We start from the raw sequence: 26,192 nt of genomic DNA on the forward strand, positions 1-26,192 counted from the left end.
ATTTTTAATTTTATAGCATTGTGTATAGGGAAATACAGTGAGCAGTGTGAAGAATCCTTTTGTGCAACAGTATTTCCCCAGCAGCTAGTATTCAGAAGTGATACTGCCTCTAATACTGGAAGTAAAATAGGAATCATGACTAGCAGCCACTGACAGCCTTATCCTCCGTACATCTGTCCAATTCCCTTTTAAAACCGTCCAAGTTGGTGATCATGATATCTCGTGGTACCGAATTCCACTGTATACCTATGGGCTGTCTGAAAGAGGAGTTCCCTGTCTCTCCCACCGTTCAGCTTCACTGGATGACCTGGGGTCCTAGTCCCAGTCAATCCGTCTTCTCCACACTGTGCAATCTTGAACACCTCTATCGTGTCCTTCCCCCTTCTTGCCTTTCTTCTAAACTCAAAAGCCCCAAATCTTGTCACCTTTCCTATTGAGCGAGTTGCTCCAGCCCAGTGGTCATTTGGGTTGCCCTTTCTACACACCCTTATCCAGGTCTACACTATGAATTTTGAGGTGTGCTGACAACAACTGTACACAGTATTCCAAGTGTGGTTGCATACAGGTTTGTATTAAAACATTATGATACTGGCTGCTTCGTTTTCAACTCCTTTTCTGATCTGTGACACGTAGCTCATCTTTCTCACAGCAGCCACACATTGTGCCCCTGTCACTGCCAATCATTCCCTAAAGAAGTTCTCTTCATTCATTTGGACTAACCCATTTGATGATGGTTTCTAGGAAAGCAGTCAAGATGTCTTTCTTTTGTTAGGTTTTATGAGTTTTAGCCGTATGTTAACTTTTCTGGCTACTGCTTTTCTTTTGCATTTTTTTATAGTGGTTCTGCTGTTCTCTAATATTTATCATATTAGGATTATGTTTTTATTGCTGGGAACCACCTCAAGAGCCCTTATGGTGGTATATAATAAAATAAAATCTTACATCACAAAGTATGAGAGGAGCTCGCTGTAATTTAAGAAGATCTTCTAAGGCTTTAAGAAGCACTTTTGGGACAAATCACAGCTCCTTAAACTGCTCCCCTCTAATTGAAAATTATTGCCTTCTCGGTATTCCAAATATTTTTTCCATCAACAACGGTGTGCTACAGCAGCTTCTGTTTACTACTGCACTCAGTATTTTTTAATCTGCTGATTGCTTTGATGAAAAAAACACCCTGACCTACTTAGCGTAGTGCTATAAACCGTGCAGCTTGCATTCTGGGAAATGGTGTGCTACACACAGAGCACCACGTCTTTAGGACAGATGGCGTTCCCATACCAAAGAGCCAAATCACCACCTACACCAAAAGAATGAAAGAGCCAATTTCAATTCATGTTAAAATCAGATGTTGTGCAATAACGGTGATTAGACAATGGCAGAAGGTTGGAACGTTCCCTCATGGCCCTGGGCATCTCAGTAGCTTCTTGAAGAAACAACTTTGCCAGGCGGGCTCCATGGAGGTGGAGTTTCATCTTCAAGGATGACCTGGAGTTTCTTTTGCTTTGTCTGTATCATCTGGTTCATTTCTTTCTTCTCCTGTTTACAATCAAGCGCATTGAGATAGTTAGCAGCACACTGCCTGGATAAATGCTAGATTAGTTTGCAATTTGTTCTCCACAAGACAACGTTAGCTTCCTTTACAAAATTACAGATGCACCAGATGCCTATTTCTATGTACTTGTCTCTTAATTATTATTTAGCTTGGCAGAGCTGCATGTTTATTTACAGTGCCATACATTGTTATGAAAGTGGACTTCAATAATTAAGTTAAAATAAATCAGTCATCCCCATTCCATGCTAACCGTTCCATGCAGTCTTAATGGCTTTGTTATAGCTTCCAATATAGCACTAAGCAGCTAAAACAACCTTTTTTTCAATAGTTCACTCATTTAAACAAAGTATCTAGTATGTTCTGGTTATAAATATTTTCAATTTTTGGTGGAGTACGTTTATAAATTCCTGTAACTTAATGAACACCAGCAGTTGCTATGACGCTCTTTATAAAGATAGCTGCCTTTACACCACAATCACAAATATTTCAAATACATCCATTTAAAACCAGCACAACAATCTATTCAATGTGGCATAATAGATGCTCACAAAGCATATAATTTGGAGGGCAATTTTAGCTTATTCTTCGATTTCACTCTTTGGCTATATGCTAGTTGTACATAAACATAACTTTCTTATACAATAGGAGCATGATCAGTACTCTTGAGAGGACTCAACGGGCCCTTTTTAAACTTTAAAGTTATATATAAAGCTATGATGTACAGATTTAAAACATGCACAATGCTGAAATAACACTTAGCATATGTACCGTTTACCTATTGACCCTAGAGATGTTAATCTTAATACATGTATTTTCAGATCCCCAAGCTGATGTTTGTGCGTAGGATAAGGTCAGCACTAACAAACCAAGCTTTAAATAGCCTGGAACAAACTAAAGAGAATTTTTAAAAAATGATGTATCATTGGTACTTATCTCCTGAGAATGTATAAAGGAGTTTCAAATGCCAAGAACACGAAGGGACATTTTATCATGCTTGGTGGACATGTAAAAAGACTAAAAAATATTGGATACAAATACATATATTGATACAACAGATTTTAAAGGTTAATATTCAATTCAAGCCAGGGAATTCTTTGTTTTAGGGTTAATGGACATACAAATGGAAAGGGGTTAAGGAAGATTACGCCAATATATTATTGCAGTGGTGAGACTGCTATTTGCACAAAGATGGAAAGATATAGCCCTACCCACTATAGAGGAATTGCCGATAAAACTATTGACTTGGCTGAGATGGCAAAGTTAATGTGCTTAATTAGAAGAGAAAAAAACATTATCGACATTTATTCAGGACTGGAAACTTCTTACGGACCTTTTGCATGAAAGAGAAAATGAACTTATAATATTGAGATTTGAAGATTGAAAAATTCTGGTTTATAGAATGGTTGGATTTTAATGCGTGAATAATATATTTAGCTGCAGAATGGAGAAACGGAAGTCCTTTTATGTTTCTTTAATTTCTCTCTTTCGGTTTCTATGAATAGGCAAAACAGGCCATAAGAGGGAAAAGGAGATCTTCGTATGTATCATCACCATCATCCTACCCCTCCTAAAATGAGATCAGGGCAGCATATGTGGTTCCCTCCTCCTCCTTATTCTCACAGCCAACCCAATGAATTTTATTTTATCTTGTTTTATTTGTCAATTTACAAACCACCCTTCGTCAATTATAATCCCAGAGTGGTTTACTACAATTACATTAAAACAATAAAATATGGTGTCTCATATTGAAACCCCAAGCAACAACAGTACAGCAAAGAGATCACATCACTGAGAGCTGGCGTTGACCCCAGTTTTTTCCAAAGGCCTGGTTAGGAAGATGTTTTGTTAAGTGGTGTTGGAAGCTTGATAGTGACATTGCTTCAGAATTCCACAAACAAGGTGCCACGACAGAGGAGGCCCTGCAGGCTACATCAACTGGGAAAACACGAAGGGCTTTCCCTGCAGACCTCAGAGCCCAGGCAGAGAGAGAGAGACCAGCACAAGGTTACACAGAAAGCATCATAGCCAAATGGGGAGTTGAACTTGGGTCTCTGCAGTTGTACCCTAACATTGTAGCTGCTACACCATGCTGGCCACTCGACTAACTTGTATCTGGCAGAGGCAGGACTAGGCTTGTTTAGATTTAGGCAGATGCTGCAGCTCCATTCCGGATCCACTCCAGCCTTTTTCTGCCTGCATTTCTCTTTGTCTGCCTCTTTCCTTCCTTCTGAAGTCAAGGGAGCTGGGATGTCTTCTTCCTCTGCCTGCCTGCCTGACTCCCTCTTCCCTTAATCTCTCCCCTTTCTCTGCTGCAACAGCCACTGGAAAGACCACCGGCAGAGCCAAGCACATGTAACTGAATTCACACAAGCTAATGCCCGTTTGATGTGACCACACTGCGTAACACAGACCATACTTTTCTTTTCCTGTTCCAAGAACGTGGCTCACATTATATACGCCACTGCTTCTCTTTGCATGCCAGTATTGGAGGTGTTGGCTCCTGTCCACCGGGAAACTTCTTAGAGTGATTTTTGTGCATCTGGTGTCCTCCAGATGTTCAGGCCCAGCCAGCATCTGGAGGCACTAGGTTGGTGAAGGCTGGCTCAAAGTGAAGCGACTTCTAATAGCTAATGGCTAACCTCCCCCCCATTTCCACACACATTTATGCAACTACGTCTATGTATAAGTATAAAGCATAAGTCATAACTATTCTATCAACTCTGAATAATGAAAATCCTGATCTATGAAACCATTTCCTTGCATCTACAGTCACTCACTTGGGCAGCTGCTGCTGCTGCTGCTGCTGCTAGAATTTGCTGGTTCTTTGCTGGGCTGACATGGCTTTGCAGAAGCAGCGGCTCTTCCTGACAGTGAACAGGAGAAGAGAAGACTCTACTGTCACCGACTATAGCATTGGGACAAGAAACTGCTAGTAAGGCAGTGGTATACATACCAAAATCTTTGGGAGGCAGCCGTCATGTTCTACAGAAACAGAAGCATCTGGAGGGCCACAAATTAGCCATCCCAGCCATCCTTAGGTGATTATGATATCTAAAATAAACCTTGTTACATATTCTTAATGTCAAGGGTCACAAGACCCTGCATTGTTGAGCAGGTGCCCTCTTAAATTTAGTAGCTGCCCTCTGCACTCCAGTCTCCAAATCTCTCAACACAAAAGCATGTCTACTGGGAAATTCAAACATGCTTCCAGGAAATCCCGCAAAGCGTGCAAAATAACACTTTTCCTCTACATCATCTAGGCATCATCTTACTTTAAAGGCAGAAATCTAATACATGTCTGCAGAATGCTAGGTATTGCACATACATCTGAGGGTTATTTTCTAAGGTCTAGATCCAACAATCATAGGAAGAGAGATTATACTGCCATCATCTGGCGATTTTAAAACAATGAAAGTTCATTCCCCAAAATTTCTATACAGTATGTCAAATCTTGGATATTATCACAAGTGCAAACACTTACCAGCCATTTTTCATATTCTTCTATCGCTCTTTTATCCTTTTCTTCCTTCTCAACTTCTTGTTCTATTTGTTTTCTTCTTTCTTGGGTTTTTTCTTTTTTCTTTTGCTTCAGGAATTCCTCTTTTTTCTCGTTCCTAAAGGATAAGGAGAAAATGTTTTAATACATAAAGGAAATGTATGCATCCTACTCAAATAACACAAAACAACACTGTAACACAGAGACACATACTTAGCATTGTTAGATGCAGGTGCTTGCCTACATCATTATAATGTTGTATAAAAACCAAATGGAGGCATATGCAGGCCTCTGCCACCAGCCAGGGTATCAAGGGCTGTGGGGAAGCTGCACCTCCTGCCTACCAGGGAGACCATGGATGTTTTAGCTGAGATTCCTGCCTTGCAGGGGGTTGGACTAGATGACCCTCAGGGTCCCTTCCAACTCTACAATTCTGTGACCTGGCCTCATACATTCACTGGTCAGAGAAGGAGAAATGACTCCAATGCTTGTTTTCTACTGCCCTCCACATTCCTTTTCCCTTTTGTATTGTGTCTATTAGACTGTGAGCCTGTGGGAAAGGACTTCTTTATCTTTTAATATATGCAGTGTTTAGAAAATGTCAGGTACTTTGAAAGTATTTTACACAACTACTGCTGCTGCTACCAACAATGATTATAACAACTGTACCACTTTTCAACAGCAGATGTGCTGTCTTTCTTCTTCTCTGCAACAACCTCCTCTTCTTTCTTCTTCTTTAATCTTTCAACTCTTTTCTTCCTTTCTATTTGTTGTTTTAAGTATTCAGCTTTCTTTTCTTTCCATTTCTCAAAAGCCTAAAGAAAGCAACAAGTCCATCAGGGATGTGAACCGAGGAGATCTTATCAGGGTTGTCAAGCAATTTAATAAGTTCTAGTTAATTAATAATCTGCTCTAAACCAGTCAATTGATTGCTTAAATGTGCACAGTGCAAAATAGGTTTGCTTGTTAACTAATTAAAAGAAGGAAAAGAAGGAAAAGGCACCTGCGCTTTATGTATTTAATCTGAGCAGTTTATTAGCTGCTTTTCAGCATGGCTCCCAGAGCAGTTTGACAGATTAAAATTAGTAAAATACGATTAAACAAATCCGGTTTCTGGCCATGCCTACGAGTCAACGGCTGTTGTTCTTCATAGCCCTCTGGAGGCTGCGAAGTTCAGGCAAGGGGAAAGGGAGAGAATGGGGCATAAAGCCTCCCAATGCTTTCCAGTGGGGTCTGGGAAGTTCACTGAATCCCGCAGTGTCGCACAATCCCGGGTCTGCCAATTTGGAAGGTAGAACGGGAGTGACCTGGGAATGTGCCCCTGCCTTGCACGAGCCTCTGTTACTGGCATGATTTGTGGAAGGTTCCTCCTCAATCTGGATAATTGGCATTAATCAAGAGGTGCTCCCAAAGCATCATATGCAAATGGGCTGCAATCAATCAGCTGCCGAAAGAACCGGGACTGGGTTTTAGAAACTATTTAAATGGTTTTCTGAAGCTTAAGAATCCCTACAACAGCTGTGAAAGGAAAGGGGGAGGACAGGGCCTTCTCAGTAGTGGCACCTGCCCTGTGGAACACCCTCCCATTAGATGCCAAGGAGATAAAGAACTATCTGACTTTCAAAAGATATCTGAAGGCAGCCCTGTTTAGGGAAGTTTTTAATGTGTTTTTAATATTTTGTTGGGAGCCACCCAGTGTGGCTGGGGAGGCCTGGCCAGATGGGCGGGGTATAAGTAATAAATAATTATAATTATTATTTTCAAATAGTCTTTTTTCCTCCTAATGAAAAAATGTGTGTAGTTGCTATTCTGATACTTTGAAAAAGAGGGGAGGCTTTTGATTTATGCTTTACAAGGAATTTGATTAGGTTTTGCTATGCTCCAACCAAAGGAGAATGAATTTTATTACCGACTATTTCTGGATGGGGGTGTTTTTGGAGGAATGCATTGGGGAAAAGAAAAAAATGACCCGCTGCTGGACAGTTGTTGAAGAGAGGCTGAATCTGAGAAAAGGGTACATGGGGCACATCGTCCTTATTTAGAGTTTTATAGTTTAAAAAAAGCAATTTAATTATGCCTGGAAATGTATTGACAGCCAGTGTAGTAGTTCCAAAATGGTACAATATACTCTATTTGTCCACTGACCAGGCTGCTGTATTCTGCACTAACTTGCTCCCATACAGTCTTCAGGCTATATCCCATGTCCTCAATGTTTTCTTTTATTCTGTATTATGGTAACGCACCAGAATCAAACCAGGTTAGAAACGAGCAAGTCCTTAACTCTCAGCATCACCAATGAGAACTGGCCCTTGCCAATTAACTCACTGAAGTTTTATTGATTAGTGTACTGATTAAAGCTTGCAGCCGGGCGTTTTATAGATTTTGTCCCATTACTAGGCCTCACAGATAACAAGATCCACTTGCAAAATTGTTTTGTTCATGCATATGTTGCTGTCAAGAGTAAAGAAAAGGAAGGTATCCTACTGCGGGTAATTGGTTTATGTATGCAATTAATTTACAGAATTCGACACTTATTAAGATGAATTGTAAATGTGCGGAAGTATTGTGAACATTAGCAGCAGAGTCCATTTGTCTGCATTAGTCCTCTCTCCCCAATTTAATGTTTGCAATATGAAATTGTCTCACTGCCTTTTGGGCCTCTTCCTTCTTCTTCTCATTCAGTTCTGCTTCCATCTTTTTCTTGGCCTCTTCTAGCCTTTTCTTCTCAGCCAGTTTCTTTGCTTCTTTTTCTTTCATGGCCTTCCAGGCTTCAAAGGACGCAAGTGCTTCTTCTTTCTTAGCAGCTGCCTCCTATGTGGGAAGCAACATTGGCATTGTTAAAAAAGAGAGAGCTCAGTATTATGATGTCTGGACTTAATTGGGAAAAGGTCAAGCAAACATGTGTACCACAGTAATTTGTGTGCCCTGCTAGTTACTGTTCTAGTAAGACTATATCTGCCTTATAATGCAGGAAATTTACTACTTAGCATCCTATCTACTGGCTAGGCCTTGGTTTTGTTTAAACAGAAAACTACCTTGAGGTTAATTAAAGTTATTTCAAAACTATTTGCCTCAAATGTGCAGGCGTTTACATAGATGTGTCGCTATTGTGAGAAGTGTCAGTGTCCCTCTTAATTTGCTTCTGTCCACCTTGAAGAAAAATTTCCAGGGAACATTCTTCTAGTTTCTCGCAAGCAGCAACCACTGTTATGCTACCTTTGTTCAATCTCATTGTCCTTTCAGATCAGCCTATGCCCTCCAGATGTTCTGGATTACAAGAGGGGCGGATTTTGGGCTGTGCGAGCAGGAAACACACACTGGGCACTACGCCGATGAGGGAGTCTCCTCAAAGCCCTGTAAGCAAGGGGCTCACTAAACATATCCTACAAAGACATTAGTGCTGCTGCTAGAAACAACAGGGGTGTGTGAGGGGCTGTGGATGGGAACAGAGAAAGCAGTTAGCTCTACTGCATCAGTGGATGCGTGGATCACACAACGTTGAAGCTCAATGTTAGCATTTAGCATGTGGAAAACTATATGCTATAACAAGTCCCTTTAAGACGAACTATTTTCAGAACAAACCTTTTCATTCTTTTCCCTCAAGTTCTCAGCTTTGTTTCTTTTTATTCTTTGTAGTTCCAACAGAAAGATTCTTTTCTTTTCCAACCAGTCCTATGGAAGGGATGAAAAAAGGAGAAAGCTGTAACAGGCAATTTTCAGACCTAACAGGATGAAATTACCTTTTCACAGAGGGATAATCTGTTTTTCTTACACAGGATATCCCAGCTGCTCTCATAATTTGATATATGGAAGAGCAGGACTTTTGTGCTGAGATTAAAAAGAATGTCCTAGGTATGCACAAGTCTTTCTTATCAGGCAATCCCCTTTCCAAATCATAACTCCTCATGCAGTGTTAAAGGCTGCTCCTTTAAGCTTCACCAACTTTCAGGAACGACTCCTTAAGGCAGGAAGTGGGGTGTGTGAGATTTACATATAAATAAATGTTAATCTTGCCCCTTGTTATCTATAATGAGAGGTGGGGAAAGGAGAACAAGCTCCTGAGCCACCCACAATCCTAGTAGAATCCCAGGGATAATATAACATCTGAACTGGCTGCTTCAAGAAAACTTAGCAGGCAGCCCTCCTCTGTTACTTAAACCATCTGAAATACAGTATGAAATTATTTTTCAAACAACTTTTGTAGTTTTTAAAAAGCTTTTGCCCCTTTAAATGTCTATAACTGATTTTCAGCAAGGTGAAATGCAGACTATTATATTCACGTCTTTTCTGAATAAATGACACATAAATTTAAAAGGTTCGTGTCTCCCTTAAAGCAAATTGGGAAATATTCTTAACGACAGAGCATTAAAACGGCTCTAAATGGTTACCTGGTAGACAGCTGCCCGTAAACTATCTGCTTTGTCAAGTTCGGCACTGAATTTTTGCAAATGCTTATTGTCCAAGACCTTTAATGTTCCCAAATACTGAGATGATGTACTTATCGGGATGGGGGAGTGCTTCCCAGTTTTCTTCAAGTAGGTAGAGCTGAAAGATCTGTAAAATGAAAATGACATATCAAATTTTGTATACGACATGTAAAAGCAGATAGGTGTTCCCATTTACCGAGAAGCTATACACATTCTCAGGTGTATAATAGTCTCAAAAAGCACTTGACTGGGTCAAGTCTGAGCGCAAGACTCAGATATTCAAAGCATTATGTGCAGAGCCAATTGTACCTTGTAGAGAGAAACTAGCTCGTGAAATTATTTGGAATAATAGAAATGGCCCCCAAGTTTGTAGGTACAAAGAACTGTGAGCTAACTCTGTGAGCTGGAGATTGACATTAGAATCCCTTGGCCTACACAGATGAGGGTATTTGTTGTCCTTTAGCTAATAAGGTTTTGGTCTGGGGCTGATCTACAGGAGTCTCAAAGTTTCCTCCTTGTCTTTTATGAGGATTAGTGTAGGTGTTCTTTAAACCCACTCTTGATGTTTGGGCCTTTTGCTTCAACAAACAATTTGAGTGTGTTTGTTAATGAGTCAAGAATTTCAGAAAAGATGAAATATAAAATATCATTAGATGCTTTAAATCCTTTTAAGGAAAACTATGCTTGCTATACAAAGAATCAGAAGTTTGAAAAAACTGATATTTGGAATGATGCTTCAGGGCCAAAAAAAAAAAAAAAATCAATCTGGAGGAATTTAAATGGAAAATAATCAGCACTTAAACATTCATGCCAGAGAAACTTATAAAAAACTGTAGCCATTCACATGACCTTTTAAAATATATATATATAAAGTAACAAGAACAATGTGGTTTAGGGCGAAAGCACTACTTAACACCTTATTTCTGTGATGGTACATTGTTTTTAACTGTTTTTACCATTGGGTCTTAATTGTTGTAACCTGTCCTGGAACCTTAGGGCGAAGGGTGGGAAAATAATAATAGTAATAATAATATTTCAGAATGTGGGCTCAGAGAACCGATGCTACCTCATACAGAGAATTAAGCCGGTGAAATTTGCCATTTGTGACTTAGAAAATTGGAAACATTTATGTCACCTTCCAATGTGATCGTGTCCAATATGTAATGAAGAAAACAACCAGGCTTCTGAAGAATGTACCAAATTTCCTACCTGCTTATTGGAGATTTTGCTTTTGGTGGAAATGTCTCTTTTTCTTCACCTTCCTCCTAATAAAACCAGAAAAAGAAAAGTGGTTGTACAGCCTGGAAAGTAATAGTACTACTTATGCAGCACCTATTGGGTGTGCCAAATCAAAAGCCTCTGAATACTGAGAAGGGTCACAATATAAAATTGCAGAATCCTGCCTTCATGAAATATAAACCAAATAGCAAGGATTAAGAATTTCTGCAAGATCCACATTTTCCTTCTATTTATAGCTTCCAAATGGCTCTAGAATTTTGGAGAGCATCTTTTGCACTTGATGGAAGAGAATTCAGGGACTACTAACCACATCTGGGTGTGAGCCAATCAGTGAACTCCCTCTGAACAAGCAGAAATGTCTTCTACTTGTGCAGTGGGATCTTTGAATCCAAGCCTATGTCTGCTGGCAATATTACCATGGGGTCTTTATCCACGAGCACTGATTTTGTTTTATCAAATGTCTTCTTTGAATGGAGCAAGAGGAAACATAAATCAACCACAACTGAAATAGACACGAAATGTCTAATACTAGAGCACAGTTTAGTTGACCACTGGTAGAAGAACATCGTTCCTTAATCATAAGTGGGTAGCAGCCAAACGAGTTTTTTAAATGTGAATATGTGTGCATATATGTATCAATTTAAGGCTATATGACAATAGTCCATGAAACACACCTTTAATGAATCCTTTGAAGTACCCAGCACAGCCTTTGAAGTACTTAGTGCTACCTTTTGATCAAGTTTATCCTCCTTTGTTGTCTCATTTGATCCATCCTCAACGGCACTGTGTTCTAATGCCTGCAGCTTTTCTTCCAAATAATCCTCAGTTGACTTGTGAAGTTTCTTATTTTTCTCATAAACTGTTGTCATCATTAGTTCTATCACAGAAGGGGATTCTCTGCCACTTTCCAGCAATTTCAGATCATTGCAGTTATCAGTTTCTTTCTGTTCATCTTCTGACATGGAAAGAAAAGAAGCCTCACAGGGGTTAATGATCAGACACTGGACAGGGCCAGGGAAGGAAAGAGATAAGAGAATGTATCTGGAGTTTTGCAAGCTTTTCTCAAAATTAATTTTATATGAGACAAATGTATTTTAAGAATAACTTGAAATAAAGTGTTCTTTCTCTATTTCAGCAAGTTAGCAATACCCGCCCCCCAAATTCCCTTTATAGTGATGGAAGATCAAGGGACAACTAAAGTAGATCATTATTAACTGTGTATTTCAAACTTTCCCCATTAACAATCAGATATTACTTCCGGGCAACTTGTATTTAAGTTCTTGAAGGTGACTTAAGTTATAAGGCACTTAGCATTACAAAGTAACACTCTCTGAATTGTAATTGTTTTTTTAAATATTGTGTAGTCATAAGATGTTAATAGGACTATGTAAATTTTATGTGAAATTAGTTTTGGAAAACTGCTACAATGATTTATATGGAAACTCAGCCAGGGGGACTCAAGGAAGTCACTTAACAATGTTAACAAAAATGGAATTTTTACAGTTAGGTTATATGTTTGTTTGTTTTTTCTTTTTTGATGTTGTTTCTTTTATGTCTGTTGATATGTTTATTTTAAACTTGGAAAATCAATTTTAAAAATATGAAAAAAAATATTGTGTAGTCATATTATTTACCTTTTGAAGAAGATTCTTCTGCAGATATTGCCAAATTGGAATCTCCAGTTCTCTCATCCGCTGATGAAAAATGAATAGGGAATGGGGATGAGGAGCTTGCAATCCAGGGGCCCTAAAATGCAAAATGAAAGTAGAGGCCATCCTATCATTACTTGTGATTAATCCATATCAGATTAAAAAGATTTCTAAAAAAGAAAATCCCCCAAATGTATCTCCCAAAATAAAGAGTAAAAACAATCTAAGATTTAGCCTACCTCAGGTCTACAGAAATTCAGTTGCTAGAATTGAAAAACAAGCTTCTTTATCCACCCCCCCCCCCCCGTCTCTCAGGCTGTTCTCCTATTGAATTCAATGGGAGTTACTCTTGGGGAAGTGGAGTTACTGCCTGCACACACCACACATTTAAAGCACTCCCACACTTCTTCAAACTGTAATTTACCCCCATAGAGCTACAGTGCCTAGCACCCCTAACCATCTACAGTTACGATTATTTGGGGCCAGGGGATATGCTTTAAGTGTATGGTGTGTATGCAGCCACTATGTGTAAACTGAGCCTTTTCTCAGAACTCGTTTTAACAATATTTCACTGTGTTCAGATCCTGAATTCCAACCTCTTGACTGCTGAAGTATCATATACATTAGAACATCATTTTGTTGCACACTGGAGCACATTTCCACCCTGAAAATATGTATGTAACCATTCCTAGCTTGTTCTTGTCAAAGTTAACATTTTCTCACTGGTGAAAAGCTATGGAATGATTGTAGAACACAAAGGGTAAAATCATCCGTATATGTTGGAACAAAATATAAACTTGGTAACTTTAGGCATGATCCAACCACCTATCTCAGTGATTTCAGAAGAAGAGAGTTAAATATGTGTTTAGCTCTCCATGGATAGCAATGGGACTTGTGAGAGCTTCACTCAGACTGCCTTCCACCCTTTATTCATATACAATAGATCAGAATTATTTTCTGACCTCAGGACCAGGACTTTCAGAAAGTGCTCTATTTTCAGATTTCTTCACTTGATCATTTAGCCTTGTTTCAGAAGATGGTGCAGACAGTGAAAATCTGTGGCTGTGAGATGTCCTATCCTCTGCCTTAGTTCCTTCGTAATCCTCCACATGGCTGCTTTTTCTCAAAACACTCCTAGGTTGAGAAGATGGCTTTGCATAATCATATCGCGCGGGAATGCTAATATTCTCAGCTGAGAAAAATACAAAGAAAGAAATTGTAAATTGGCATTTTAACTGGGGGGGGGGGGGGATGGATAAATTTAAACTATGGAAATTCCTGAACTGTAGTTTCCACTGAGTCAACTAAGGTTACCCACAGAATCCCTCATTCTCTTAAGTCGCCCCTGTAGCTCATGCGGGTACAGACAGAGCAAAGGGTAGGACTTTTACCAGTGACACGCCCTGGCAAAATGAGCTTACAGGTGTATCTATAAAGGGACTCTATCTAAGCTTCATTTTAGTCAGGTCAGAGAGCTTCCCCTAATTTGATCAGACAAGCGAGCACAGGGATTAAACAGCTGCCTTGCTCCAAAAGCTCAAGAGCTTTCTTGAGCTGTGCCCCTGGACTTGCACAAGGAATGCAGTTCCCTGTGCCATTAAAAACCAGCCTACAGGAATTCTTGTAAAGCCTTAATAGAGCTACTGTATGATTATGACTTCCATAAAAACAGCAAAACACTTTCTGTTCGAATGCTGAAAACCTTCTGACACACAAAAAAGAAAGTTGGCTTTTAATATCCAAGCATTAAAAAATAATAATATTTGAAGCAGAATCACATGTAGGGGTGATCAATGGGGCAGGGCACGACCATGAAGTGGCATCTCTGGTGCTTACTGGGACAGAGTGATATCAAGGTTGGGGCAGAATGGGTGCAACAGTGAAAGCTATCTGGTGCTCCCACTTGTGTGCCTGCAGTACCCCCCCCCAGGGTAGCAGTGATACCACGGCCCAAAGTCTGGCTCCATGGTGCTGCCCTGTCACACTATTCATTCTGGCACCACATTAAGCCATAGTTAAGGTGTGAATGAGCATCGTGTGAGTGTGCACTGTCCCAAAGTGCCCACTACGCCTGTCCCACATTCCTGGCTTTGCTGTGAGCAACAAGCCATTTGAACCCTGGCTCGTAGTTTGCTTGCCCCCAAATGAACCAAAAGCAAGGGTTTGGTTCACACAAGCCAAAGCTTGTGGTTTATTGCTGCTGGCATGATGCAAAGTGGAACTTTTGAACATTGTGGACCAGAGCAGTGCTCACTTGCATTCAACAAATAAAGCACTGGCCATGGTTTAATGCAGAGTGAGCTAATAAGGGCCCTCGAGATGCTGTGGACCATGACTCCTATCAGCTTCAGCCAGTATTGCCAACATCCAGGGATAATGGGAGTTGTAGTTCAAAACAACTGGAGGGGCAAAATATTCCTGCACTGGACTAGATGATCCTTGTGGTCCTTTCCAATTCTATGATTCTGTGGCACTTCATTCACTACCCCTGATTAACTGTGACATGCAAACCAGACTTGAATTTGGAGATAGCCAAACATGGACTATGCTGCCACCAAGTGGAGGGAAAAACCCCCATTCATTTATTAAATTTCTATATCGCCCTTTATCAAAGGACCATAGGGCGGTTTATAAAAACACAACAATACATAACACAGTAACAAACAAAACAATAATCCCCCCAACTGTTTAGTCAGATTGCAACCTGAAATGTTTAATGTGCAATTATTTCCCAAATGAAAAATGGATCATAGAATTCTCAGAGTAAAACACTGGTGGCTTAAGGCATGACTTCTCTCAGTATCTTAAATTGCCAGGAAGTGCTGACTGTCCTAAAAGGGTCAAATTTGGTTCAATCCTAAGAATCTGGTCTCATACCCAGGGCCATTTAAGATAACAGCCACAATCCAAATTGGAATGTGCACATCAACAAGCATAACCATAGTTATAACTACTGCCAAGCACAAACCTAACATTACCATGATTATGCCACAGGTGGTGTCAGCTCTTGAAACTGTGTGTATCCACTTACAATAATATAGTAATCATGAAAGTGCACATGAACATGCACCTTTCCTACTCACCAAGTAAGTATAACCTGCCCCACATATCTGAATTAAGGGGGCAAGGCTTTCGGACACAGTGTGTGACTTCAGACTTTAGCACTGGTGCTAAATCATCTTGGTTTAGAAATTAAACAATGTGGTAACCTTTGTACTTCACCACATCATCAATGATAGAAATATAAATAGCACAACTCCCTGACTGCCAGACACACTTGATCATAAACAGGAACTCTTTTAAGAACTCATAGGATACAACAGAGCTAAAGGCAAGATCCTCATACACCAATAGCCTCTTGGGGCTCCCTTTCTGCTATTGCCTACAATCCAAAGAACTGCCAGACTTCTGAGCACCTAAGGTAGCTTTGGGGTTGTGCCTCTCAAAGAGCAGTTTTTCATGTCAGCAGCCAAACCTAACTAGAATCTTGCAGAAATAGCTTCTGATATGTCACGAGTTTAAAATTTAACCTTGCACTAGGCACATCTAGCAATGAGTGAATCTCAATTTCAGTTTCTCATATTTTTAGTTCTCCATATTTCAACATCAGTTTGCATTTTTTTAATTAAAAAAAAGTCCTCATGAAAATCCAACAGCATTTTAATATGAATTTCTCTTAATCCACACATCTATATGCAATTTTTCAAAGCATTCCCCCCTAATATATTTTTGTATGCTACTTTCCCCAACATACATTTTAATGCACACTTTACCTCGGTATATGCATTTCTGTACACGTTACTTGCCCTGAGAACTGCATTGTAAAATTCAAAGGATGGCTGTGTTCCAGTAAGTACAAATTAGGTCAGTTTGCCTTAAAAGTGAACTGACTCATCTTTCTTTTCTGTCCCTAGTGCATATCCAAGGTTTTGGACACATCTAAACTAGCTCTGTAGATCCTGATCACTCTTTCGACAAATCCAGAACTAGATATGATACGTCATATGGGAACTGGCAGTAACTCTCTTATCCAACAGGTGTAATGGCCTGAAACTGATGGGTCACCAGGGTATTGTTCTAAGTTACTATAAGTTACTATAACAGACTGCAAAATGACAACTTTTTTATTATGTATAAAACATTATAAAATATAGCTTAGATTTATTTTGGAATATAAAGAAATACAACAACAAACAATCCACCAACAGGAAAAAATTAACTTGATACTGCAGATCTTTTCCCTTTAAAATACACACATTAAAAGGAAAAATTTTTCCACTAGAAGGATAATCTATACAAGGACTTTTCTTAATAATATTGTTTAAAATCTGAAAAGTGCATTATAATTCTGCATGCAGCAGAATTTTATTATGCTTGCTTTACCTGATGCTGATGCCGCCTTGGTCTTAAATTCCCTTGGCCTTGGCACTGGCTTGATTTCAGTTTTGCACTGAACTGTATCATCCCTCTCTATCTGCAAATCAAACACTGGTTCCTCTTCCTGCTGATCACCTTCTTCTTCAAAACCCGACCCTTCTTCAGAAACTGAGTCATCTTCTTGCCTCTCTTCAATCCGATGTTTACTCTCCAACATGGCTGTTTCTTGAAGTCTCTTCTCTTCAGCTTCTGTCAAAATCAAGTCATCAGCATGTTTTTTTCCAAAAGAGTAGTGATCTGGCAGAGATACTTCAAATGAAATGGATGTTTTTGATGCACTCCCTTCACCTGACCCAGAATGTTCAGCTTGCCTCTCATCACTCAAAATCTCTCTCTCAAACCTGGACACATATTGAGGTCTCTCATCTTCATCTGACGAAGACAAGTCATCTGCACTTTCTCTTTTCAAAGTGCTCATATTGCGAAGATTATACTTGGATGTTGCAAAGGAAATTGATTTCTTTGGGGTGTTTTCCACAGTTTCAGGAAACTCCTCCTCTGAACCTGAAAACAGAGTCGATTGGCATTTCGTGGATAAAGAAAGGGAATCAGGCTGGATTTGGTTAAAAGCATAATTCTGCCATGCATTTTGATCCTGACATATTTATCGGTTTATGGTGCCAACCCAAAAGTGTATGTTTCTCCTTCTAATTCCTAAAGTTGTATGTCATGTTAGAGTGAAAAAGGTTTCAAATATGGAATTTGAAGTAGTTTGATCAGTGAGAATGAATGAATGTCCTTTATAGACCTTGTCCCACTTCAGTATTCAGAACATGAAGAACAGTAATAACACAGTAAAACAGATGTTTTCAGCCATCCAAATCCAAATAGCATAAAAGATAAGAAAAATGATAGGCAGAGAAAAACCTCCCAAAGAGATTTGCAGTGTAAAGTACATTTAGAACAAGTGTCATATATATATATATATATATATATATATATATATATATATATACATACACACACACACACACACACACACGCATATATATAGTGAGCTTACCGTATTTTTCGCCCTATAGGACGCACTTTTTCCCCTCCAAAAATGAAGGGGAAATGTGTGTGCGTCCTATGGGGCGAATGCAGGCTTTCGCTGAAGCCTGGAGAGCGAGAGGCGTCGGTGCGCACTGACACCACTCGCGCTCCAGGCTCCAGGAAGCTATCCGCAAGCCTTGCGCGCCTGGGGGGAGTTCCCCCAGATGCGCAAGGCTTGCAGGCGGCAGCCTGCAACGCGGAGCACGGGGCGCCCTCCGGAGGACGCCCCGTGCTTCGCGCAGGTGTCGGCAAGCCTTGCGCACCCGGGGGAACTCCCCCTGGGAGCGCAAGGCTTGCGGGCGGCAGCCTGCAGCGCGGAACACGGGGCGCCCTCCGGAGGACGCCCCGTGCTTTGCGCAGGTGTCGGCAAGCCTTGCACACCCGGGGGATCTCCCCCCGGGCGTGGAAGGCTTGCGGGCGGCAGCCTGCAGCGCGGAGCACGGGGCGCCCTCCGGAGGACGCCTCGTGCTCTGCGCAGGTGTCCGCAGTCTGCCGCCCGGCACGTGGAGCGCCCTGAAGTAGAGCGCCCCCCGCTCTGGGCAGACACCCGCAGCGTGGGGAGCCCTGCAGGAGTTCCCACAGGGCTCCCCACGCTGCGGATAGCAGCCTGCCGCCCAGCGTGCGAGGCACCCTGAAGCAGAGCACCCCTCGCGCCGGGCAGACATCCGCAGCGTGGGGAGCCCCGTGGGAGTTCCCGCAGGGCTCCCCACGCTGCGAATAGCAGCCTGCCGCCCGGCGCGAAAGGCGCCCTAAAGTAGAGCACCCCGCGCTTCAGGCAGACATCAGCCAGCCCCACAAGCTCGGGGGACAGCAGGGAGGCGCAGCGCTGCCATCCCGCTGTTCCCCGACCTGGTGCGTCCTATGGGGCGGAGCGTCCTATGGGACGAAAAATACGGTAATTCTCTGTGTGTGGGTTGTGTAGCCAACACGGCAGTAACCATGCAAGCTTCAGAGAACCCCAAGTCTTGCATGATTATATCTTTTTAGGGTCAGGTGGGAGGAGAAACACCAAAACCAGCCCATTTAAGAGTGAATGTGCTCTGTTGACTCAAATTAAAAACCTGGGAAGGGGTGGGTGGGTGTGACTAGAAACATAAATAGGAAAATATCAATGACAACATTTTGTTAACAGTCTTATTTGTTTTCCATAAAAGTCAAATCCCTATAGAGAAAGAGATAGGCCATTATGTCTCCATGTAGGAGGGGAAAAAGGATGAAATTATAATAGCCTCTGAGCTAGTGTAAAGCAAAAGATTTGATCCACATCAGCCTAGATTCAAAGAAAGCTATGCAATAAGCTTCAGGGCCACTGTGTTTTGGCTACTAAAAGAACTCTAAGGAACATATCTCATGAAACTCATTGAAACTTACAGAACAATCCTAAGGGGCTGAGGTGTGAAGTGATTAATTCTTTGCTGCATCTTTAGCCTTGCTGCCTCCAGCTGGTCAGGGCAGAAGGTGCATACGAGCAGTCATTACAACAAAAGCCAGAAGACTGGGACATCCAGTCTTAAACCAATCCAGCAGCACAGAAATCAAGGTTAGGATGGCTGCTTTACTTCTAATTAAACATGCCTAGGATCATTCTGCATGTAGTTACTGATCAATTATTTATACGACAAAAGCATTGAAAGGGCACACGTAAATATTTCAAGGTGTCATGTTATTTAACTTACCTTCTTCATCACTTTCAAAATCTTCCGAATATTCAGAAGATTGCTGTTTTGCTGCGCGAGCAAGAAGTGCTTCTTGTAGTTCTTCCTAAAAAATTGTAAACATACTTGCTCAGGAGGGGAGTGGGAAGATAATGCATTACTATTTCAAAGGAAACAGAGTAGTTCCAATTTTACTGTACATTGTTTTGCTTTAAAAATATATATATACCTAGAACAAACTAAAAATGTGGCAATTTAATGATCCCTAATCTTTTTACCATAAAGTGATAAAACCTGAATTTGTTTGTTTTGTCTAAGGTACAGATTCATGTATTTTTCATGGGTTCCTTAGGAGTTCTGCCTTGAAGTGGTTAAAAAATATATGTTTTTGATCTGTTTGGAATCTCTAAGATCTTTTCAACAGTTTCCCTGAGGATATGAAAGAGCTCTCTCAAGATGGTGAAACTATTGGCTTGAAAATAGGTTTTGCATGGCTGCTGAAACATTTAACATGCTTGTTGTAGGGTTGTGGGTTTTTTTAAATAAGTAACTGGTTTTATTAGGGACTTTGTGAGTTGTTTTATAAATTGCTTAAGTAAGCTGCTTTGAACGTAAAAGAAAAAAGCAGTGTATCAAATGTTTACATAAATAAAACCATCAACACTGAAGGTAAACAAATGTGTGGGGTATCATTTTCATAAATTTTAAATCTGATTCCCCTTCTGTGATCAGCCCACCAACAATGAAAAGCTCCTGTATGTCTGAAAGACCCATACACCCTTATGCATGTATATGGTATCAGTGGCGTAGCGTGGGTTGTCAGCACCCGGGGCAAGGCAAGTAATTTGCGCCCCCTAACCCGTGGATTTGCCCTAACCCCAGATGTTGCGCCCGGTGCGGCCGGCCCCCCCTGCACCCCCCACGCTACGCCACTGTGTGGTATATCCATTTTTTTCCTGAACATGAAATATGCACAAGCTCTGGGCAATTATCACTCATTAACATAATGCAGAACCAAGACACAAACCATCAACTTTAAGTTTGCAAGTAACATAATGTACAGCAATAAAATGTTATAATTTCAGATCAAAACCTTTTACCTGAAAAGTGGTTCTTTTGGAGAACTTTGGGCTTTTGGTATAGGCTAAAGTATTGATATCTTCATCAGACATGTTTCTTGATCTGAGGAAATTAATCTTATATGCTCAACTTGTGATCCAGTGAAGGCAAATCTTCATTATGGATTTAAATAAGAGAGAGAGAGGGGGGAAAAAGTGACCCTTTTTTTTTTGGCAACACTGACATTCCCTTGAAGGAGAAATAGAAATGAACAGTAAAATTTTAATCTAGTTGCATAGCACAAAAATTTTACTGTTCATTTCTATTTCTTTCCCATCTTATCCCTGAGATGAGTTACAGGATATACTTCAGTTTTCTACACAAACAACATGAAAGATACATTAGGCTGAGGTGACTTGCTCAATGCTCAATATTTATACCTGTGCAATAATTTGAACTTTGGTGTTCTACAGCTTCCTAAGCTATAGCCTCTGCACCTAATTTGTTTCCATCAAAATTACCATGTGAGTAGAAACCAAAGAGTAACTGAGTTGCAGTCATCATTCAGAGGAGTTGCATAAAAGGAAAAATGGATATACTTACACCAGAGAAAAAAATTGTACACCTGTGTCTGAAATGACGCAATTGTTCCAGTTAACAAATGAGGAGCAGGGACTTTATAGAGGTATCTAATATGGGTTATTTTTGGTCCTGCACTTCCTCATTCAGTCCATATACCCATGCTAGTTAAAAATTGCCAATTTTGTTGGTGGCAGTGGGGATGGGATCACAATCCCTGGCAGATAACATGCTTTGCGTGAAGGTTTCAGGTTAAGTCTCTGGCACCGCCAGGTAATAACGGAAAAGACCCCTGTTTAAAATTTTGGACAGCTGCTGCCAGTGAGTGCATACAATATATGGGCCAGGGATCAGAACTCAAGTGTAAAAAAGTTTCATAGTTAAGTGTGACCAGGAATATTCCGTGCAGACTGCCGAGAGCCAAAATATTAAAAAGCTACTCCCTTCTCCAAAAATAGCACTCATTTTAAACTATAGATGCTCCCCCCCCCCCCGCAAGCTCTACAAAGTCATTTTTTAAATAAATAAATAAAAGCATATCCAAGCACACTCCCGAGTTTTATCAAGGAGGAGGGTAGAGGTTGGGGGAACGAAAAAATGGGGAAGAAAAAATTAACGCGCTCTCCATTTGTCAACAAACTGAGATACTGGCGTCTTTAGAACATTTCCGAACGGTGGAACCACGTTTTTTCCCCCGCAAGGAACTTCAAGCCACACCTATAGTTAGAACCGCATACATTGGTGATCTTGCGGGGATTTTCCTATGCCCTTTAAAAATGTGGGTGTTTTTTTGTGGTGGTGGTAGTAATGGGGTTATTAGGTTGTCGTTTTTATTTTTATTATGTATGTGGTGGTTTTATATCTTGATTTTATTCTGTGAACCGCCCTGAGACCCCCGGGTATAGAGTTGAATAATAATAATAATAATAATAATAATAATAGTATCATCCAGCCCAGGCGCGCAGCAAATGCAGCTCCCTTTACTTTGCTCAGAAGCCCCACTAAGACCCGCAGGGTTTTATCCCCCAGAAAACAGGCACCGGGTAGCTGCCTTGAGCATTGAAAACGAGCCCATAACGGCCAGCTCCTTCCAAGGTCCCAGCCGGGCCTGGGGAAAGAGCCCCTGCCGCGCTCCGCCCTCCCGCCTCCCAGCTGGCCTCGGGCTCCGCCTGCCTCCCTCCCTCCCTCCCCGCCCGGTACCTCGCGTCGCGGGAAGGTTCTTTCTTTGCACTCGGGCGAGAGGGCTGAGCAGCGCCCACTCCGATCTTGCCCCTGCCCCGGCTACAGGTCTAGTGAACGCCAAGCGCGGCCTCAGGGCAACGTAGGCCTTTCAGCCGCGCGCGTTACCTAGCAACGCCCGCCACGCGGCCGCTGACAGCACAGACCCCGAGGAGCGTTGCCACGGGAAACGAGCCCCGCCTCCTCCGTCGGCCTGGTTTCATCTGCTGGAGGCGGGGCCGAGGTGTGACGAAATAAAGACTCTTTCTTCTCGCCCCGCCCCCTTTCACTAGCCAGCTTTGCAAAGGGGAAAGTTCTTGAGCTTACTAAGAGTGCAGGTTGTACCGATCGTGAGTTGGTTGCAGGGCGTTGGGCTATAGATGGTCCTCGTGGTCCCTTCCAACTCTACCATTCCATGATATTAATTTTGTTTTCTGTGTGTGCTTCTATGCAGTACAAACCATAGAGCCAATCCGTATTTTCTCATTTGATGTTCAGCAGCAATGAAAAAGGTTAAACTGGGATTGTGAGGAAAAGCATCACCAACACTGGATAGGTTCATACAATAGCTGTCAACTTTCAGATTTGAAAATACGGGATCAGCAGCCTCAAAAATAAGGGATCAGCAGCCTCACCTGTCCCGGGGACAGTCTATGGGATATCTAACAATCCGGGATAGCAGTGGGAAGCAGTGGGAAATGGCGCTGGAATAAGGGAATTTCCCGCAAAAAAAGGGGAAGGTTGACAGCTATGGTTCACACATCATTTTTCAGTTGAACGATAGTTAAGCTTAACTATAGTTTAAAGGTGAATACATACTGTGCAAAAGGGTTAAATGGTGGCAACTTCACTCTGCTCTGCTGTTGTGGCACTGTTGACAGCTAAGTTCACCCATGATCCAGCTTAGCATAGCATGATTTGATTTCATTTGTGGTTCCCCCACAACATACAGACAAACCAGGTGCTATAATAAACTACTGTACAGTTTATTTGAAGAGAGACAGAATGCTAGGTCAAACCATGACTTGCCTCCCAGCAGGAGAGCAGTGAAGCAGCTGTGATTTTCACCCATGGGTGGGTAGCCATTCTCAGCCTGAGGGCCACATTGGCTTCTGGGCAACCTTGGAAGGGCCACATGTCAGTGCTGGGCAGGGACGGAGCAATGAATGCACATTTCACTCTTGAACAGTAAACTAGTTTCAACACGCATGCCCACATCCCTCTTTACCCTCCTTTCAGACAAATAACGTATGCTCATAGTAAGTTTTCTAATTGCTATGGTCATAGCTTCTAAAATATGAATGACCTATAAAATGCCGGGACATCTGACCATCCAAATATCTGATAATCATTTTATTTTCCAACCATGCAAACCCTATTACACTGACAATGCAATGCATTTCAGAGTACCATAGTTCCATTTAGAGAGAGAGAGAAATGCTTGTCATCTCCAGAGGATGGCAGCAAAAGATTTTGCTGCAAATGGAGAGAGACATTTTTGCTGTTTAATTTAGTATGTCACCATTTATAGTCAAGATCAGGAAAAGAGGCATTTTTAATGACTTTACCACAAATTAGAGCAAAGCATTCACAGCAAAAATGAATTTGGAGCAGGGACTGAAATCAAATGATTGTCTGGAAACAAGTTATGATTAAAGGCTGCAGTTCTAATGCACATTTCCCTGGGGAACACAACAAAGAGACTTGTGACATCTTACAGAGTTTCTGTGGACATCACTTGATGACGCACATCTGGGGCCAGCAAGATATAGGGGTGGATATTCAGATACCCACATTCAAGAAACTCACGAATGAGCAGCCTTTGTGTAATTTGCTTGTGAAATTGGCAGTCCCAATTGTGTGGAAGCCTATGCATACCATGAGTCCCAGAACAGTGTTGGGATTAGATTGGCAGATTCTGATGCAGGAGGAGGAGGAGGAACCAGAAGAGGGGATCTCCCCCTTCTGGCCCAACTTCTGCTGCTTTAGGAGGCAGAGCAAGGATGCCGGCTTACAACAACTTTCCTATGGAGTGGAGAGCCTCAGTGGAGGTTTGGTGCGGGGGCTTTGATCAGCCAAGCAAGAAGGCAGAACAGGAGTCAGGAGCAACTGCTGTGTTGTTGCCTAAAACCATGTGCCACCTTTGCAAATAGGAGCAGACTCACCTTCCCCAGTGGGGTGCAAGCTTGCAATCCCAATATTCCCACAACGAGAGAGAGTCTCGTGAGTGAGCGCACTATGCCTCATATTTAAAACCTTGGCAGGAAATATGTTGGGACATCTTTGCCACTTCCATCCAATTCTGAACTTCTTGCCCTGCTCCTGAACTCCTGGACCATGACTCCTGAGTCCTGTGTCTGTCACTGAGCCTATACCATTACTTGCTTGAATAAATAAATATCTTTCTTTCTTACAAGAGCCTCTGCTTACATCTGGTGAGGCAGGAGCCAGGGCACTGTGCAAGCAGCTGCTTATGTGTCTGCTTCTTTAGTGCAGACATCCTCACTGCTGCATGGATGTCTAAGCATGGGTCCAGGAGAGAGGTCTTCAGGGCAGCCCTATGATGTCTTCCTCATGAAGTTCATGACGATTCTACACAAAGCTTAAGATAAGCAAAGCGATTGTTCAAAACAGTGGTAAATACACAATTATACCAGCATTGCCCACCCAATGTGTAGTGGGACAGAAAACCATTATCGCTATTCCAACCTAAAGGGATAGAAGCAAACTTCTTGATAAATTCTAATCCAGCATTTTTATGCTTTAATCTCGCTTTGTATCAACGGAAATGGATAGATTAAGAGAAAAAAGTGACAGTAAAGAAGGGAAACTACCGAAGACCTTTTTCGCATTGGTGCAAAATCTCAATTTAATTGACATTTGGAGACTTAGACACCCATTAGAAAAAGAGTTCACATTTTATTCGGAACCGAATCAGTCCATGTCAAGAATAGATCAAATTTGGATCTCGAATGAACTAACTACTAGAATCCAACAAATAGAAATCCAACCCAGAGTAATTTCGGATCACAATCCGATAAAAATGGAGATAAAGATGTATGAAGAAAGAACATTCAGATGGAGACTGAAAGATTACCTTTTGGAAGATGAAAGAATCATTCAAGATGCCCGTAAAAAATTGATGGATTACTTTGCAGACAATATGAACAAAGGCACAAAGATCAGCACAGTTTGGGATGCAAGCAAGGCGGTAATGAGGGGATTCTTCATCCAACAGAATGCGATTAAAAATAAGAACAGAGAGAAAGGGAAGAAGGAAATCCTAAAACAAATAATGGACAATGAACAAAAGTTAATCAAAAAGCCAAATAACATCAAGATAAAACAAAATATTAAAGTCTTGCAGACACAGTTTGCCATGATCATAAATAAAGAAGTCGAATGGAACATTAAAAGACTGAGACAAAGGAACTTTGAATTCGCAAATAAACCTGGAAAATGGCTTGCATGGCAAATCAAAAAAAGGAAAGAGCAAGGTACAGTTAACAAAATCATTGTGGATGGCGAGGAAATAGAGAACCCAAAAGGTATCAGAAAAGGATTTTTGGATTTCTATAAGCATTTATATGCAAAACGAGAGAAAAACAATATAAAGAAGATAGAGAAATTTTTGAAAGGAAAAAAGGTGCAAAAGATCCCGACAGAAATGAAAGACAGACTGAATGCCCCAATAGAGAATGAGGAGATAGTAGAAATTATAAAACAGATGAAAAAAGGGAAGGCACCAGGACCAGATGGATTTACAGCAACTTATTACAAAGAAATGAGGGACTCCCTGACGGTACCACTTAAAGAAGTTATGAATAATATTTTGAAACAACAGGA

General features: G+C 41.2%; 2 protein-coding genes across 6 annotated transcripts in view; one reads left to right on the forward strand and one right to left on the reverse strand.

Annotated features, from left to right (window-relative positions):
* LOC307224011 (uncharacterized protein) overlaps positions 1–26,192 on the forward strand; it is a 396,785-nt gene that overhangs the window by 247,627 nt on the left and 122,966 nt on the right. The gene's annotated exons all lie outside the window — the stretch shown is intronic.
* On the reverse strand, positions 1,312–22,488 carry MAP9 (microtubule associated protein 9). 5 transcript variants are annotated; one of them, XM_079990443.1, is made up of 16 exons: positions 22,329–22,488; positions 20,591–20,722; positions 19,512–19,596; positions 17,089–17,304; positions 16,747–16,986; positions 13,326–13,555; positions 12,349–12,460; positions 11,389–11,669; positions 10,685–10,740; positions 9,437–9,602; positions 8,631–8,720; positions 7,695–7,859; positions 5,718–5,863; positions 5,034–5,166; positions 4,330–4,416; positions 1,312–1,536 (listed from the first exon to the last, which is right to left on the reverse strand). In XM_079990443.1, the coding sequence occupies exons 2-16, from the start codon at positions 20,660–20,662 to the stop codon at positions 1,414–1,416; spliced, it is 2,202 nt and encodes a 733-aa protein (XP_079846569.1). In that variant the 5' UTR covers positions 20,663–20,722; positions 22,329–22,488; the 3' UTR covers positions 1,312–1,413. The 5 variants fall into 5 exon arrangements, with proteins under 5 accessions (XP_079846569.1, XP_079846568.1, XP_079846566.1 ...); XM_079990442.1 differs by having other exon boundaries at positions 16,747–16,989; XM_079990440.1 differs by having other exon boundaries at positions 7,698–7,859; positions 16,747–17,304.

The sequence above is a fragment of the Podarcis cretensis genome, assembly GCF_951804945.1.
Source record: "Podarcis cretensis genome assembly, chromosome: 9".
NCBI lineage: Eukaryota > Metazoa > Chordata > Lepidosauria > Squamata > Lacertidae > Podarcis > Podarcis cretensis.